At 48.7% G+C, this 17,561-nt stretch overlaps 1 protein-coding gene across 1 annotated transcript in view; it reads left to right on the forward strand.

Moving 5' to 3' along the window:
• ACTN3 (actinin alpha 3) overlaps positions 1-17,561 on the forward strand; it is a 46,661-nt gene that overhangs the window by 27,097 nt on the left and 2,003 nt on the right. The window contains exons 7-20 of the mRNA XM_035099438.2: positions 588-669; positions 1,946-2,031; positions 2,401-2,493; positions 2,894-3,124; positions 3,879-4,026; positions 5,148-5,298; positions 6,596-6,704; positions 6,808-6,948; positions 7,525-7,707; positions 8,983-9,117; positions 13,128-13,307; positions 14,101-14,247; positions 16,171-16,236; positions 17,346-17,504. Coding sequence (XP_034955329.1) covers positions 588-669; positions 1,946-2,031; positions 2,401-2,493; positions 2,894-3,124; positions 3,879-4,026; positions 5,148-5,298; positions 6,596-6,704; positions 6,808-6,948; positions 7,525-7,707; positions 8,983-9,117; positions 13,128-13,307; positions 14,101-14,247; positions 16,171-16,236; positions 17,346-17,504 — 1,911 coding nt within the window. The remainder of the gene's footprint in view (positions 1-587; positions 670-1,945; positions 2,032-2,400; positions 2,494-2,893; positions 3,125-3,878; positions 4,027-5,147; positions 5,299-6,595; positions 6,705-6,807; positions 6,949-7,524; positions 7,708-8,982; positions 9,118-13,127; positions 13,308-14,100; positions 14,248-16,170; positions 16,237-17,345; positions 17,505-17,561) is intronic.

The following is a 17,561-nucleotide window of genomic DNA, read 5'->3' on the forward strand; positions in this document are numbered from 1 at the left end:
GCTGCGCCCATTCCTTTCAGGCTCTCCGCTTGCAATCTCTGCGGTGTCTGCTGGCATCTTTGTCCTTTGAGTCAACCTGTGATTTCCAGCACCCGCCCCCCTGCCCCGTCAATCACCCAGCTAGAGCAAATAGGACTCTTCTCGTGGCTCTCATTGCCAGGAATCCGACCCCTGTGTGTCTGGGCCCAAAGATCCACTGCTTCGTCCCTGTCCGCCATTATGGTGGGCATTTTGCTAAAGGGTGTAGCTCAGTGGCTGAGAGTCTGCTTTGCATGCAGAAGGTTGTAGGTTCAGTTCCTGGTGTCACCAGTTTAAAAGATGAGGTAGAAAGGAATGGGGGAGACCCTTCTCAAGACCCTGGAGAGCTTCCGCCTGTCAGAGGAGATGGAGACTGGTCTTGATAGATAAAGACTTGGCAGCACAAAGCAGCTTTTTATAGCCATAGTAAGTTCAGCATGAGCAGCAATAAGTAGTGTATCAGTTAGGAGCTGTCCACCTTCCGACTCATCCTCACCTGTAACCCTGCCAGCTACTCCTTGCCATGGTGTAGCAACTCGCTCTGAGCAACTGTGTCTGTCTGTCCACAGGATGACCCCATTGGGAATCTCAACACAGCCTTTGAGGTGGCTGAGAAGTATCTGGATATCCCTAAGATGCTGGATGCAGAAGGTGAGGAGCCAGGCACTGTGTGTGCGTTTGTGTTGGAAGGGACCCCGAGGATCCTCTAGTCCACGATTTCCAAAACCTGGGTCTCCAGCTGTTTTGGGGCTACAACTCCCATCATCCTTAGCTAGCAAGACCGGTGGTCAGGGATGATGGGAATTGTAGTCCAAAAGCTGCTGGAGACCCAAGTTTGGGAAACCTTGCTCTAGTCCAACCCCCTGCAATGCAGGAATATGCAGGAATATGTGTCATATGGGAATCAAACCTGCAGCCTTGGAGTTATCAGCACCATGCTCTAACCAACAGAAAGAGAGAGGTTCAGGGATGAAGGGTAATGAAATGCGTCTGGAGTGGGATAAGCACCTGTCTTTCGTAAGGGAGGCAAATCAGCCTCCCAAAGGGCCCAAGAGCAAATTAAGACTTACCTTCCCCAGACCAATCTGCTGTGCCAAACCCATCTCTGGTTCCTGCTGGAACTGCTTGCAATCCACTTGCCAGGTAGCCTTCTTCTGAAGTTCCCGCTCTATTTTTTTTGGTAAAGATTGTTTATTTTATAATATATATATAAAGCAGAGAGAGCAGTTATAGCAGCAGATGAAAATTAAAAGATGAGAAGCAAGACCATAAAATAAGCACATAGAATAAGTGCTGTTACACATGGGTTAAGTAACCAAGCCCAAGTTGTGATAGAAAAAAGTGAGAATTAAAGTTGTATTCTCGTAAAGTGCTGTTTTATATTAGTGCAATTTGATTGTCAAGTATTGTCCCAGATTTGTCAGGCTTTTGATTAGGGTTGTCTTTAAAATGGTGATGTATACGTAGTAAAGGAATGCCAAATCATATAAAAAGCGTCTGAAAGTGAGCATAGAATTATATAATTTTAGAGCTGGAAGGGACCATGAGAGTCATCTAGTCCAACCCTCTGCAATGCAGGAATCTTTTGCCCAGCTTGGGGCTCGAACCTACAACCCTGAGCTTAAGAGCCTCACCTCTGCCAACTGAGCTCCCTAGCCCTTGTCGAAATATCAAATTATGAGTGATCTTTCTCCATTATAGCTGTATTCCAGAGTGAGTGGTACCTAGCGTTCAGTGTAAGATTTTGGGCTGTTTTCCATTGAATTGCAATTACCAATTTGAACTGCCAGGGTCGTATTTAAGACCAATTCTCTTGGCAATGTATCTCCATTTGCACCATCAATATAATTCAGCAGCATTAGCGAGTGGCCCTCTCTATTGAGCACCTTGCTGCTCTCCTTCTTCAGCTTTTGTCTTCTTTCCACAGATATTGTCAACACCCCCAAACCGGACGAGAAAGCCATCATGACCTACGTCTCCTGCTTCTACCACGCCTTTGCAGGTGCAGAGCAGGTAAGCAAAAAGAAGCAGTAGCAGCATTTCCCCCTGGGTCTACATATCAGCAGAGATCTATGCTAGTCCAGTTCCTTCTTCCTTTTAGAATCATTGAATTGGGGGTCTTCTATGACAACCCACTGCTCAGTGCAGGATGCAAATTAAGCATCCCTAACAGGCGGCCATTCAGATGCAGCATAACTGCCTCCAGCAAAGGAGAGTTCACTCTCTCTCTCAAGGCAGCCTGCACCAGTGGTTGGACACCTGATGCCCACCAACTCCCGGTCTAATCTAGATGATCTCTTTATGCTTCCTCCCTGCCCACAGCTCTTTGGTGTTGTTATTTACTATTCCCATTTCTAACCAGCAAGTGCATTTCTCTTCCAGGCTGAGACGGCAGCCAACAGGATCTGCAAGGTGCTTGCTGTCAATCAAGAGAATGAAAAGCTGATGCAGGAGTACGAGAAGCTGGCCAGTGAGGTATCTTGAAACTACCCACGCGGAAGTCCCCAAAAGCAATGCCCCTTTCACATCTCCAGGCCAATCCCTTCCTACCAGGAGACAGAGCACTGAACTCAGAAGCAGAATTCCTGGGTTCAGTTCACAGGGCCCAATCTGTCCCAGCATTTAATGCTTGTTTGCTTACTTCCCTTGAAGCTTTCATGGGTTGGTGGGAGGGGAATCACAGATCCAACCTTGCACTGCTGTTGCATCCAAGTTGGGTCATGGCAGCAGCCCAAATATATGGTAAAAGATTAAGACGTGGGCCCCCAAAATGGTTGTTTGGGCTAAAGGTGGGCTTCTAGGTCTCAAGAGGTTGGAGGCATACAGGCAGCCCCAAACAGCCAACTAAGGCCACCTTCTGTTTCTTCCCGGTCAGCTCCTGGAATGGATCCGGCGCACCATCCCGTGGCTGGAGAACCGCGTGCCAGAGAAGAGCATGAGCGCCATGCAGCGCAAGCTGGAGGACTTCCGGGACTACCGGCGCGTGCACAAGCCCCCCCGTGTGCAGGAGAAATGCCAGCTGGAGATCAACTTCAACACTTTGCAGACGAAGCTGCGCCTCAGCAACCGCCCAGCCTTCATGCCCTCTGAGGGGAAGATGGTCTCTGTAAGTCACAGGGCGGCAGATGGGCATAGAGCAGGTGGGGGGATGAGAAACAAAGCTCCACAGATGATGGCTGAAATAAAACTATCCTTGCTTGCCAGTCTAAAAAAGCAAAAGCAGTGACAGGGCCAGTCTTCCCTTGGGAGGCTGTTCCAAGTGATAGCTAGTCAATTGGATCTTAATTAAGCTTTGGGGTCCCAATGGAGACAGTAAACTGTGTCCAAGGGAGTGGAAAGTGGCTTGAGGTGGGGGGTCATTCCATTGATTCCCAACAAAGCAGGCAAAAACTTGGCTCACAAAGGAAGGGGAAGTTAAGAATCAAGCCCATGGGCCAGATCCAGTTCCCTACCCTGCTCTGCACAAACAGGTATTGTAAGGTTTTGAAACGTTTGTTTAACAGAGGGTGAAAATTGGGGTGAGTGCACATGCTCCTGGTCCCCAACAGGTGTTTACAATGCCGTCCATTGAGCAAGGGGGTGTCAAGAGTGGCCAGAGATGTGGCTGTAGGCTGTGAGCCCAAGTGCCAGGAAGGATATCTTACCCAGGTTTCTGCCTGGGCACCAGCTCCTGGTGGGCACAGCTGCAGGTCCTGCCACTTTGAGGGGAGATTCGAATAACTGTAGAGTTGGAAGGGACTGTGAGGGTTCATCCAGTCCAACCTCCTGCAATGTGGGGCTCAAACCCACGACCCGGAGATTAAGGAGCCTCATGCTCTACCGACTGAGCTAGGCTGAAGCTGCCCTGTGTTTGCCTGCAGGATATTGCAAACGCCTGGAAGGGGCTGGAGCAGGTTGAGAAAGGCTATGAGGAATGGCTGCTGACCGAGATCAGGCGCCTGGAGCGCCTGGACCACCTGGCTGAGAAATTTAAGCAGAAAGCCACCCTGCATGAGACCTGGACCAGAGGTAACCTGCCCACAATTGAGCCCCTCCCTCTATTCCAGGGGCAGGGAACTCCTTTTATATCAAGGATTCTGTTCTCTTAGGAGAAAACTCTTTGGAACCACATGCCAGGGGTGGGTGGGGCCAAAAGTAGGTGGGGCCAGACCTAGCAGTGGGCCACCCATTTTCTTTCTGCCTCCCAATCCACTATCCTTTATTCCCCCCCCACACACACTTACATTCTCTTTTACATGTTTTTTAAGCCTAATTATGGGTAGATTTTTCAGGGCAGTAGTGTTGAAGTAAGGGTAGCAAAAACGCAGCTAAGAAGCTCAAATCATATATATGACTAACACCCTTCTTTGGAAATTAAACCAGTGCCCAGACTTTAACATTCTAAAGCTTCACTTGCAGAAACTTTTAGATAAATCAAAACATGTTTTCAGTTAGACCACGTCTTACAGCTCCTATGAGAGATTTCAGTTTTCGCCTTCTCCTGCAGCTTTGCTCCCTTTCTTTCAAGCAGAGAAGAAGCGCTCCAACACTCTATTCAACTTAGCAGTGTTCACAGTGGATTCTAAAACTCAGTCATCTTGCTTCACGTAAAATTGAGTCTCTTCTTCACTAGATACCTCCCATGTGATCAGTGTTAGTCAATCACATGAGAACTACTAGAGAACTCTCTAGAATTCAGTTACCAGCCAATCAAATTTAAGCACATGGTAATGCGTAAAAGTATTTACAATTCCAGTGAATTAAATTACTCTACTTAACAAGTAGTGGCAGGATTCACCTACCTCTTCCCAAAAGGTAATGAAAGGTTCTCTCTTACTACTTCTTGGGGACAGGGGGCCTGTGGGGGAGGGTTGGAGCCTGAGGTCACTGGGCACATCCCAAGGTAGAGATCCCCTCTCCTCCTGTTTCCATCCCACTCTTCATATTTTACTCTTCGTTGCTCTGCTCACGGCCTTTGGGTGGCTGATTTCCCATTTGTCGCAGTCCCTTGGTTGGGGTGAAGTCAGCCTCCTCTTCCAGACTTGCGGGTGGGTGATGGGAAAGGGTAGGTGTCCGTTCTGATGGTCTCCTGAGCGTGGGGAAGCCCATAGGCTTAGCGACACAGCCTGCTCTGTTTCCTCCCACCACAGGGAAGGAGGAGATGCTGTCACAGAAGGACTACGAATCGGCATCGCTGTATGAGATCCGAGCCCTGATGCGGAAGCACGAGGCCTTTGAAAGCGACTTGGCCGCCCACCAGGACCGTGTGGAGCAGATCGCAGCCATTGCGCAGGAGCTCAAGTGGGTGCCAAGGAGAGAGAACATCACCCTTTCCCCCTTGAGATGAAAGTTGGGTGCTGGTCGAGGGGTCCTGGCTGCTCCCACTTCAACCCTTGGCCACCACCCCCAACCTCTCACTTCCTGAAGGCTGGAGGTTCATGGCTTAGTTATCGTGTGGGACTGGGGCAGCAATACATCTATTGCATGTCTGGTCAGAATCTCAGGGATGTCTGATTTCATTGGGGTGGAAAGGAAAGGAGAGGAAAACTCCAAATTTTGACTCACCTAAGAAAAGCACATCTGTCCCAGCATCCGGTTCTCACAGTGGCCAACCAGTTGCCTCTTTGAGGAAGCCTGCATGAGCACAGCAGAAACTCTCTCCAATTGTTATACCCCGGGCTATTTTTCTAAAAAAAAGAAGTGCCAGAACTCAACATGAACACCTCCCTTGTTCTCTTATAATGGCAATGGTGTCCGCCTTAGAGGTACCAGAACTGAGTTCTGGAGAATTCCAGCTGAAAAAAAGTCCTGGTTATATCCAGCAACCAAATGTGCTGGGTTCCAACCAACTTTGGGGGACCCTAGCAAGCATGTGTGATGTCACACAGTGGGAGGAGACCCGTTGCAGCCGCAGGTAGAGCTGGCAGGGCCTGTCATAGCGAGAAGGCCTGGCGGAGCCCACCACAGATCACAGAATATTGTGGGAGCCCAGCCCCTTCCTTGAAAATTGGGGAGGTGTCCCCAGAATACACCCCTGCCAGCAACTAGTATTTCAAAGGCGATCAACAATAACTCCTGTGATTGTGAGGATATGTTAAGAAAGGTTGACTCTATGAGGAGCTTTGACTTCAACAGGGGTCTCCTCTTTTCAACCTCTCATACCAATCCTTTTGGGGGGATTTTTGGGAAGAGCTGCAAGAATTTAAAAAGAGAGTCTTTGGAGGGCCTCCACAGGTCCCTCATCCTTCTCTTAAAGGACTGCCGAGATTCTCAGGTTGCAAAATGCTTGTCTTGCCAGCTCTACAAATGTGTATGCCTTCTTGACCTTTTAAATTTCACTATTGTGCTCCATTGAAAGACAACCTTGGCGTGAGCAATGATGGGTTCTATGCTTAAATTGGTTTTCCTGTTGCATGGCCTTTGGGTGGCTGATTTCCCATTTGTCGCAGTCCCTTGGTTGGGGTGAAGTCAGCCTCCTCTTCCAGACTTGCGGGTGGGTGATGGGAAAGGGAAGGTGTCCGTTCTGATGTTCTCCTGAGGGTGGGGAAGCCCATAGGCTTAGCGATACACCCCTAATCCTTCTGGCCCATCACTACAGTGAACTGGACTACCACGACGCAGCCTCTGTGAACTCCCGCTGCCAGGCCATCTGTGACCAGTGGGACACCCTGGGGACACTCACTCAGAAGAGGAGAGATGCCCTGGAGGTGAGGAAAGGGGCTCTGGCAGGATTTGGTCCCTTCTTCTTTGGCATGAGGGAGGTGACTTTATTCTCTGAGCCTCACCTTCTTTCCTCTCCTCGCCACCCAGCGTGTGGAGAAGCTGCTGGAGACCATTGACCAGCTATACCTGGAGTTCGCCAAGAGAGCTGCCCCCTTCAACAACTGGATGGATGGGGCCATCGAGGACCTTCAGGACATGTTCATTGTGCACAGCATCGAAGAGATCCAGGTGAGGCGCATCAGCAAGGCTGAATGCTTCTCGAGAACTCCAAGCGATAACATTGAGCCTGAAATTAGAGCTGGAGATGGTACAGTACAGGTCAACCAGGAGTGGTGGAAGTAACTTCAGGTTGGGGGGGGAAAGGCCTCTTAGCTATGATGGAGGAGGAACATGATACACGTTTATAACAGTATGAATCATGCAGAGTGAGAGCCATCCAACATGGATGGCTTTAAAGGAGGATTAGACAAATTAATGGAGGAGAAAGCTATTGATGGATGGCTGTGTTCTACCTCCACTGAATACCTGTTGTTGGGAATCATAGTTGAGCAGGGTGCCAATGCACGTGTGTCCAGATCACAAATTTCCTGGAGGCACCTGGTTGGCTGCTGGGGGAACAGGATACTGGACTAGGTGTGCTGTGGGCCTGATCCAGGAGGCTCACCTCATGTTCTTACGAAGAGCAATAGATTTAGGCAAAGCAAAAGGAAGTATCTACTGACTAGAGTGGAGAGAGCTCATTTCCCTCTGCCTGCCCTGCTCACCTGATCAGCAGCTAACTTCCACCCCTTCCTCCCCGAGCAGAGTCTGATTACAGCCCATGAGCAGTTCAAAGCCACCCTGCCTGAGGCTGACAAGGAGCGCATGGCCATCCTGGGCATCCAGAACGAGATCCAGAAGATTGCGCAGACCTACGGCATCAAGCTGTCAGGCTTGAACCCTTACACCAACCTCTCGCATCTCGACATCGCCAACAAGTGGGACAGGGTGAGAGCATCCTTTTAAGAAACCGGAACCATGGTGTGTCTGCGGGAGCTATGTGAGGGTCTTTGGCAAAGGCCTTTGCTGGTTCGGGTCATCCACAAGGTGCTATGTTCCTCCCAGCCTCCTGGGGATGCTGTCTTTGCTCCCTTGCTTGTGCTCCTCCTCTCAAAAGACACAGGAGACGTCCAGATGGGGTGTGTGGCTATGGTGGCAGGAGAGGGCTATTCATTCATTCATTCATTCATTCATTCATTCATTTGTATGACTGGGTTGCTCCAGCCACTCTGGATGGCTCCCAACAAAAAATAGTAAAAACACAATACAACATCACTGTCACACTAAAAACTCCCCTGAATAGGGCTGCCTTCCGATGCCCTCACATCCTGCTTGCCTGCTTCCCACAGGGGCATCTGGGATGCTAGACTAGATGGGCCCTCTTTAGTTTGCAGGTCTTGTCTGGTGTTCTTATGGGGGACCTGAGCAGACACCCTCCCCTCTGCCAGCTCCAGATTGTTTTCTAGGGAGGAATGGAAAGTCCGCTGCCAAGGCAAAGGCCCATCCCCTATTTGTTTATAAGATGATTTACAAAATGCCAACTCATTAAAAAGAGATGTTAAAAACATTAAAGCATAATAAAATGAAGAACAAGTGCCCAACAGTGCAGAAAATTAATTCTCCAACAAAGCTTAGCAAGCAATCCATGTTTTCAGCAAGGGATGAAATATCAGAATTGTAGCTGCCTGTCCAGGTTCAGGAGGGAATTTTCCCCAAATTTCTGGGGCCTTGGCTGATGCAGAAGCTAAACAATGCTGTGGTCCTTCATCCCTGATGCAATAAGTGACAATAAGTCAAGAGCTCTTTCCAGGAGTAGCTGATTAATTAATTGAGCCTCTACACCAGATGTGGGGAACCTGTTGGGCCCTCCTGCTGTCATTGGACTCCAACTCCTATCAGCCATAGTCAGCATGGTCAATGATGATGGGAACAGTAGTGCAACCACATCTGGAAGGCTTTCAGGTCCCCTACCCTAAACCAAATGCCAAGAAGAGGAACATCTGGAGGTGTAAAAGACCTTGAGGTTCTCCAGCTGCCTTGATGATGCATGTGCTTTGGAAGTCCTGCTTTCATCCTAGGCAGGAAAGGCTCTAAGTGAGGGGGCAGAGTCCCTCCTGTCCTCCCAGGAATACACCCAACACCACACCAACCCCCATCTCCCTCCAGTAGGGTATCTAAACCCCAATTCTTACGTGCAGAGTCTCTTTTATCTTGCTCCTCCAGGTGAAGCAGCTGGTCCCGCACCGTGATCAAACCCTGCAAGAAGAGCTGGCAAGACAGCAAGCCAATGAACGCCTCCGACGCCAGTTTGCAGCCCAGGCTAACATCATTGGTCCCTGGATCCAGACAAAGATGGAGGTAAGGTCCTCTCCCGCCCCATCCGCCAGGGTAAAATGCCCTCAAGGACCTCAGCCAAGTGGTAGAGATTTGCATGAAGAAGAAGGTTCTAAGTTTAGTCGCCAAGGGCATCTCCTGATAGGACTGGGTGACATTCTGGCCCCCAAAATTTTGAGAACTGCTGCTGGTCAGTATGTTGTTGTTGTTTAGTCGTTTAGTCGTGTCCGACTCTTCGTGACCCCATGGACCATAGCACGCCAGGCACTCCTGTCTTGCACTGCCTCCCGCAGTTTGGTCAAACTCATGTTCGTAGCTTCGAAAACACTGTCCAACCATCTTGTCCTCTGTCGTCCCCTTCTCCTAGTGCCCTCAATCTTTCCCAACATCAGGGTCTTTTCCAAGGATTCTTCTCTTCTCATGAGGTGGCCAAAGTATTGGAGCCTCAGCTTCACGATCTGTCCTTCCAGGGAGCACTCAGGGCTGATTTCCTTAAGAATGGATAGGTTTGATCTTCTAGCAGTCCATGGGACTCTCAAGAGTCTCCTCCAGCACCATAATTCAAAAGCATCAATTCTTCGGCGATCAGCCTTCTTTATGGTCCAGCTCTCACTTCCATACATCACTACTGGGAAAACCATAGCTTTAACTATACGGACCTTTGTCGGCAAGGTGATGTCTCTGCTTTTTAAGATGCTGTCTAGGTTTGTCATTGCTTTTCTCCCAAGAAGCAGGCGTCTTTTAATTTCGTGACTGCTGTCACCATCTGCAGTGATCAAGGAGCCCAAGAAAGTAAAATCTCTCACTGCCTCCATTTCTTCCCCTTCTATTTGCCAGGAGGTGATGGGACCAGTGGCCATGATCTTGGTTTTTTTGATGTTGAGCTTCAGACCATATTTTGCGCTCTCCTCTTTCACCCTCATTAAAAGGTTCTTTAATTCCTCCTCGCTTTCTGCCATCAAGGTTGTGTCATCTGCATATCTGAGGTTGTTGATATTTCTTCCGGCAATCTTAATTCCTGCTTGGAATTCATCTAGTCCAGCCTTTCGCATGATGAATTCTGCATATAAGCTAAATAAGCAGGGAGACAATATACAACCTTGCCGTACTCCTTTCCCAATTTTGAACCAATCAGTTGTTCCATATCCAGTTCTAACTGTAGCTTCTTGTCCCACATAGAGACAGATGAGGTGATCAGGCACTCCCATTTCTTTAAGAACTTGCCATAGTTTGCTGTGGTCGACACAGTCAAAGGCTTTTGCATAGTCAATGAAGCAGAAGTAGACGTTTTTCTGGAACTCTCTAGCTTTCTCCATAATCCAGCGCATGTTTGCTATTTGGTCTCTGGTTCCTCTGCCCTTTCGAAATCCAGCTTGCACTTCTGGGAGTTCTCGATCCACATACTGCCTAAGCCTGCCTTGTAGAATTTTAAGCATAACCTTGCTAGCGTGTGAAATGAGCGCAATTGTGCGGTAGTTGGAGCATTCTTTGGCACTGCCCTTCTTTGGAATTGGGATGTAGACTGATCTTCTCCAATCCTCTGGCCATTGCTGAGTTTTCCAAACTTGCTGGCATATTGGGTGTAGCACCTTAACAGCATCATCTTTTAAAATTTTAAATAGTTCAGCTGGAATATCATCACTTCCACTGGCCTTGTTATTAGCAGTGCTTTCTAAGGCCCATTTGACTTCACTCTCCAAGATGTCTGGCTCAAGGTCAGCAACCACACTACCTGGGCTGTACGAGACCTCCATATATTTCTGGTATAATTCCTCTGTGTATTCTTGCCACCTCTTCTTGATGTCTTCTGCTTCTGTTAGGTCCTTACCACTTTTGTCCTTGATTATGGTAATCTTTGTATGAAATGTTCCTTTCATATCTCCAATTTTCTTGAACAGATCTCTGGTTTTCCCCATTCTATTGTTTTCCTCTATTTCTTTGCATTGCTCATTTAGGAAGACCCTCTTGTCTCTCCTTGCTGTTTTTTGGAAATCTGCATTCAGTTTCCTGTTTCTTTCCCTATCTCCCTTGCATTTTGCTTGCCTCCTCTCCTCCGCTATTTGTAAGGCCTCGTTGGATAGCCATTTTGCTTTCTTGCATTTCCTTTTCCTTGGGATGGTTTTCGTTGCTGCCTCCTGTATAATGTTACGAGCCTCCATCCATAGTTCTTCAGGCACTCTGTCCACCAAATCTAAATCCTTAAACCTGTTCCTCACTTCCACTGTGTATTCATAAGGGATTTGATTCAGATTGTATCTTACTGGCCCAGTGGTTTTTCCTACTTTCTTCAGTTTAAGCTGGAATTTTGCTGTAAGAAGCTGATGATCTGAGTTACAGTCAGCTCCAGGTCTTGTTTTTGCTGACTGTATAGAGCTTCTCCATCTTTGGCTGCAGAGAATATAATCAATCTGATTTCGATGCTGCCCATTTGGTGATATCCATGTGTAGAGTCGTCTCTTGTGTTGTTGGAAAAGTGTGTTTGTGATGACCAGCTTGTTCTCTTGACAGAACTCTATTAGCCTTTGCCCTGCTTCATTTTGAACTCCAAGGCCAAACTTGCCAGTTGTTCCTTTTATCTCTTGATTCCCTACTTTAGCATTCCAATCCCCTGTAATGAGAAGAACATCCTTCTTTGGTGTCATTTCTAGAAGTTGTTGTAGGTCTTCATAGAATTGGTCAATTTCACTTTCTTCAGCACCGGTAGTTGGTGCATAAACTTGGATTACTGTGATGTTAAAAGGTCTGCCTTGGATTCGTATCGAGATCATTCTGTCATTTTTGAGATTGCATCCCATTACAGCTTTTGCCACTCTTTTGTTGACTATGAGGGCCACTCCATTTCTTCTACAGGATTCTTGCCCACAGTAGTAGATATGATAGTCACCCGAACTGAATTCGCCCATTCCCTTCCATTTTAGTTCACTGATGCCCAGGATGTCGATATTTATTCTTGTCATCTCATTTTTGACCACATCCAGCTTACCTCCACTCATGGTTCTTACATTCCAGGTTCCTATGCAATATTTTTCTTTACAGCATCGGACTTTCCTTTCGCTTCCAGGCATATCCGCAACTGAGCGTCCTTTCGGCTTTGGCCCAGCCGCTTCATCAGCTCTGAATCTACTTGTACTTGTCCTCCGCTCTTCCTCAGTAGCATGTTGGATGCCTTCCGACCTGAGGGGCTCATCTTCCAGCGTCATAACTTTTATATGCCTGTTGTCTTTGTCCATGGAGTTTTCTTGGCAGGGATACTGGAGTGGCTTGCCAGTTCCTTCTCCAGGTGGATCACGTTTAGTCAAAACTCTCCACTATGACCTGTCCATCTTGGGTGGCCCTGCATGGCATAGCTCATAGCTTCTCTGAGTTATTCAAGCCCCTTCGCCACGACAAGGCATTGATCCATGAAGGGGGCTGGTCAGTATACGATGCACCAAATATTTGACTCCATATATGGCAGCTCCTTACCTACACCCCTCTCTACCTACATCCTCTGGGAGAGATTACTAGCTCTCTCTGGTGAGGGGGCTGTCTAGTGGGTTAGAAGCAGGATGGGCATTGGAGCATCAGAGCAGGCTTGATACTCCAGGATGCTTGGACTGCTTCCCTAAGGCATAATCTTACTGCTATTTCTTGACCCTTCCACCTCACAACCCTCTGGACGCCACCCATAGGACGGATCCAACAAATGGCTTTGGAAAGAGTCTTGGTGAAATGGCCCTCTAGGCAACAGGTTATGGCTCCTCTCATTAGCCAAGAAGTGCTGACCAAATGCGGCGGCTACGTAAAGCTAATGTATAGTGAATCTGTCTTTGCCAGTGATAAACCATCACTTGTAGGGCAGAGATCGCGAACCTGTCCTTCCCCCAGGTGCTTTTGTACAGCAACTTCCACCACCCTGACTACTGGCCGTGTTCTCTGAGGCCACTAAGAATTGGCACGCAGCCACACCTGGGGGGGGTGGGCTACATGAGATCAGAGCTAGGCTTTGGGCTCTTAAGCTAACAGGAGGCTTCCCTTCTGCCGTCCCCTGGCAGGAGATCGGCCACATCTCTGTGGACATCAGCGGGTCTCTTGAGGACCAGATGAACCACCTGAAGCAGCATGAGCAGAACATCATCAACTACAAGGTCAACATTGACAAACTGGAGGGAGACCACCAACTCATCCAAGAGGCCCTTATCTTTGACAACAAGCACACCAGCTACACCATGGAGGTGGGGTTCTGCATGTGCATTGCAGGGGGGGGGGCATTTTTGGAAATAATTCCCGGGTGGGCTGTTAAGATACATAAAAGTCAAATTCCACGATGCATGGGTGTAAAAATTATAAATTTCATACGTTTGTGAAAACCAGCCAACTTAAAGACTACCGTAGTTGCTTAGTTTTCCAACTAACAGCTCGCCTTCGTGCACATACCGGTAAATATAAGCAGTTTAAAGCATGCAAGATTACAGAACTATATGAGTATTATTATTATTTACTGTGGTTTTATATTTGTTGGAAACCACTCAGAGTGGCTGGGGCAACCCAGTCAAATGGGCAGCATATAAATACAGTAATACATATAGTAGTAGTAGTAATCTACAAGGAATACCATGAGGAAAATGTGAAATTGAGGCAGATACTTATTCCGTGACAATTTGAAATTCGAACTGGAACCTATTTACAAGTGCGTTGGTAGTTTTATTTCTTAGGGTCGTTTCCTTTCCTTTAATTATTTTATCTTTCTTTTAGCTCTTAAAAGGCAAAACTGTACAAAGTGTGGGATTGTACCAGGCTGAATTTATTGACAGCATTTTTGCTGATTTGTTGATACTATTTTGATTTTCAATAAGTGAAATATTAAAAAGTGTGTGTGTGTTGGGGGGGAATAATTCCTGGCTGGACCCCCCCCCCAATAGAATGGATCTCCAGCAAGTAGGTGAAGGATTGGGTGGGTGTGATTGCCCCCCACCTCCTTCCCCAGTGCTGCCGGATCTCATCCCCACTGTCTTTGACTGCATGCAGCACATCCGGGTGGGCTGGGAACAGCTGCTGACCACCATTGCCCGCACTATCAACGAAGTCGAGAACCAGATTCTGACCCGCGATGCCAAGGGAATCAGCCAGGAACAGATGAACGAGTTCCGGGCCTCCTTCAACCATTTCGACCGGGTAAGGTGGCCTCTTGCAAACCCAGCCCTGACCACTCGCACACTCACCGCCGCTTCTCGCTTGCACACTTCTCCCGAGCTTAATCCAACTGCAAGCCTGCAACAGGCAGCCTCCTGCCAAAATCTTGCCTGCACCTCCAGCTCACGCAGCCCTCACACCTGATCCCTGCTGTTGTTCCAGACATGGAGGCCAATCTAGAGCTGATCAAAGGATGGAGTCAGGAGTCTGGTCTCTTGTCCTAGACCAGGGCCTGAGGGACCCTTTTTCAGCCTGAGGGCCACATTCCCTCATGGGCAACCCAGTGCTGGGTAGCATGAGAGGCAAAAAAGTGGAAGAGGCAATGGGTGCAACCTTTGCGCAAGAGGTCACACTCCAGCTGGGCAAAAGCCCACACAGGCATGCAAGAAGCATGCTCATATATCAGGGCACTCGAGGGGGGCATGCAGCAGGGGCAGCGAAGAAAGGGAAGGGCCATGCCTCAGGGAGAGTCCCGAGGGCCAGGTAGAGAGGCCTTGAGGTTCCATGCCTTGGCCTAGCTAGAGATGCCTTGCCTTGGCCTAGCTAGATTTTCCTCACCTTGGCCCATAGCTGCCAAGTTTTCCCTTTTCTCGCGAGGAAGCCTATTCAGCATAAGGGAAAATCCCTTAAAATAAGGGATAACTTGGCAGCTATGCCTTGGCCTAGCTAAAGATGCCTCACCTAGGCTAGGCTAGATTTGCCTTACCTTGGCCAAGCTGGAGGTTCATCACCTTGGCCTAGCTAGAGATGCCTCATCTTGGCCTAGCTAGCTAGATTTTCCTCCCCTTGGCCTGACTAGATTTTCCTCCCCTTGACCTGACTAGATTTTCCTCACATGGCCTAGCTAGAGATGCCTCACCTTGGCCTAGCTAGATTTTCCTCACCTTGGCCAAGCTGGAGGTTCCTTGCCTTGGCCTAGCTAGAGATGCCTCACCTTGGCCAAGCTGGAGGTTCCTTGCCTTGGCCTAGCTAGATTTTCCTCCCCTTGGCCTGACTAGATTTTCCTCCCCTTGGCCTGACTAGATTTTCCTCACATGGCCTAGCTAGAGATGCCTCACCTTGGCCTAGCTAGATTTTCCTCACCTTGGCCTAGCTAGGGATGCCTCACCTTGGCCAAGCTGGAGGTTCCTTGCCTTGGCCTAGCTAGATTTTCCTCCCCTTGGCCTGACTAGATTTTCCTCACATGGCCTAGCTAGAGGCTCACTTGCCACCATTGCCAGCCCACGTCTGCTCTTGACACCAGCAACAAAGAGGGTGTGGCTGGCTAATCCCAGCCTGGCCAACAGAAAAACTTTGAAGGAGTCGTGAGAGGCATGCAGGCCATCTGTGAGGCCGCTGGGACTCCTGAGCCGCCACACATGGCTCTGGTCTCTCTCTCTCAGCAACTGTTCAGACCCCTCCAAACGAGCCCCAAGAAAGGAGGACTTGGCTGAGTGTGGGGCTTGTTCACAGGTGTGGAAGGGCTATAGCTCACAAGTAGAGCATCCGACTTGTTTGCAAAAGGTCCCAGGTTCAATCTCCAGCTAGTGCTGGGAGAATCTCCTTCCCAAAACCTGGGTAAATGGCTACCAGTCAGTGTAGATCAGGGGTTGTCAACCACTATTGGGCGTTTCAGGATTCTAGGTGGGCGGTAGGGGGTTCTATGGCACAAGCTGAATCCTCCGTCCATCGAGCACTGGTGGGTGGTAAGGAAATGTTACCATCAAGAAAGATGCATTAGTGGGCAGTAGGTATAAAAAGGTTGGCTACTGCTGGTGTAGACAATAGCGGGTGAGGTGGACCCAATGGTCTGTCTTGGTGTAAGGCTACTTCCTGTGTTTATGGAGCGTTTCCCTTCAGAACTGTGGAATTTGGGGCTGGGGGTGTCTCCTTCCAAATCAACAGCTTCTTTCCCCCTCTTTGCAGAAGAGAAATGGAATGATGGATCCTGACGACTTCCGGGCCTGCTTGATCTCCATGGGATATGACTTGGTAGGAAGTTGCCCCCAAAGGATAGCTTTCCTCTCACTCACAACATCTGTTGGAGGGAAAATTCTGTGTAGTTTAATATTACAAGGATCTTCTTCTCTGAAGTATGAAATTAGCAGCTTGATGGGCTCCTGCCTTTTATCTCTGCCCTGCTGCTCCCGGTCTGTTCTGCTGGCCCCCTGCCATTTCTAAGTAGGGTTGCCAGACTCAATAGAGGACAGGACTTCTGTGCCTTTAATTGCCCTGCTCTCTTTTGAGCCTGGAAACCTTAAAGAGAAACCAGAAGACGCGTTGTTTCATTTCCAAGCAAAGGCTCTGCTGGTTTCTCTTTAAGGTTTCCAGACTCAAAAGAGAGCAGGGCAATTAAAGGCACAGAAGTCCTGTCCTCTATTGAGTCTGGCAACGCTATTTCTAAGTTTCTTACAGCTGAAAGCTCAAAGTGGGCGGCCCCCATTGCACACCCCACTATCCAGCCAGGGGGTCCCAAGCCTTGTCTTGGGCCTGTGGACCCCTTTGGAAATCGGAGAAACTGTGGTCAGTGCAAAATGCCCTTTACACAGAAGAAAAAACTGGTGATGTGCAAAATGCCCCCCACCCTGAGGCAAAACACTTACCCACACTGCTAAAAGCAAATACAGGCAAAACCCCACCCCACCCATATATGTGGGGGTTGCATTCTTGGTCATTGCACTCTTGTGTGTGAAATTGCATGAAATCCATGGGGAAAACCGGCAAACACCTCATTCTGCCCCTGCCCATTCCACCTTTCTGGTGACGTTTCAGTGATGACATTTCCAAGTTATTCCGGGATCGGGGCTATGCACATGTGTGCGATTGCACACAGATTGGTTGTGCCTAAAACGGAAGTTGCCTGGTTGCCAACTCGTGTATTAGTCCAGGATGTGCAGATCAGGCCTGGTTTGCTTGAAAATGGTGACTGAACCAAATCCTTCACCATCCCTAGACAGCAAAACCTGGGTAGAAATGGGTAGGGTCTGCCCTGAGGCAGTTTCCAGCCCCATTCCGTGATCCAAGGGTGACTCTGGGTGGGAGAACTGGTCAGCATCCCTCCCTGTTTGACCCGCATCCCTATTGCTCTTTCCTCCTGACAGGGCGAGGTGGAGTTTGCACGCATCATGACCCTGGTGGATCCAAACAACACAGGTGTGGTGACCTTCCAAGCCTTCATTGACTTCATGACTCGTGAAACAGCCGAGACAGACACTGCTGAGCAAGTTGTGGCTTCCTTCAAGATCCTGGCTTCAGACAAGGTAAGCATTGCACCAAAAGAACGGAAGAGGCGGTGGAGTTGTCTCTTGTTCACAGAA

The sequence above is a fragment of the Zootoca vivipara genome, chromosome 17, assembly GCF_963506605.1.
Source record: "Zootoca vivipara chromosome 17, rZooViv1.1, whole genome shotgun sequence".
Lineage (NCBI taxonomy): Eukaryota > Metazoa > Chordata > Lepidosauria > Squamata > Lacertidae > Zootoca > Zootoca vivipara.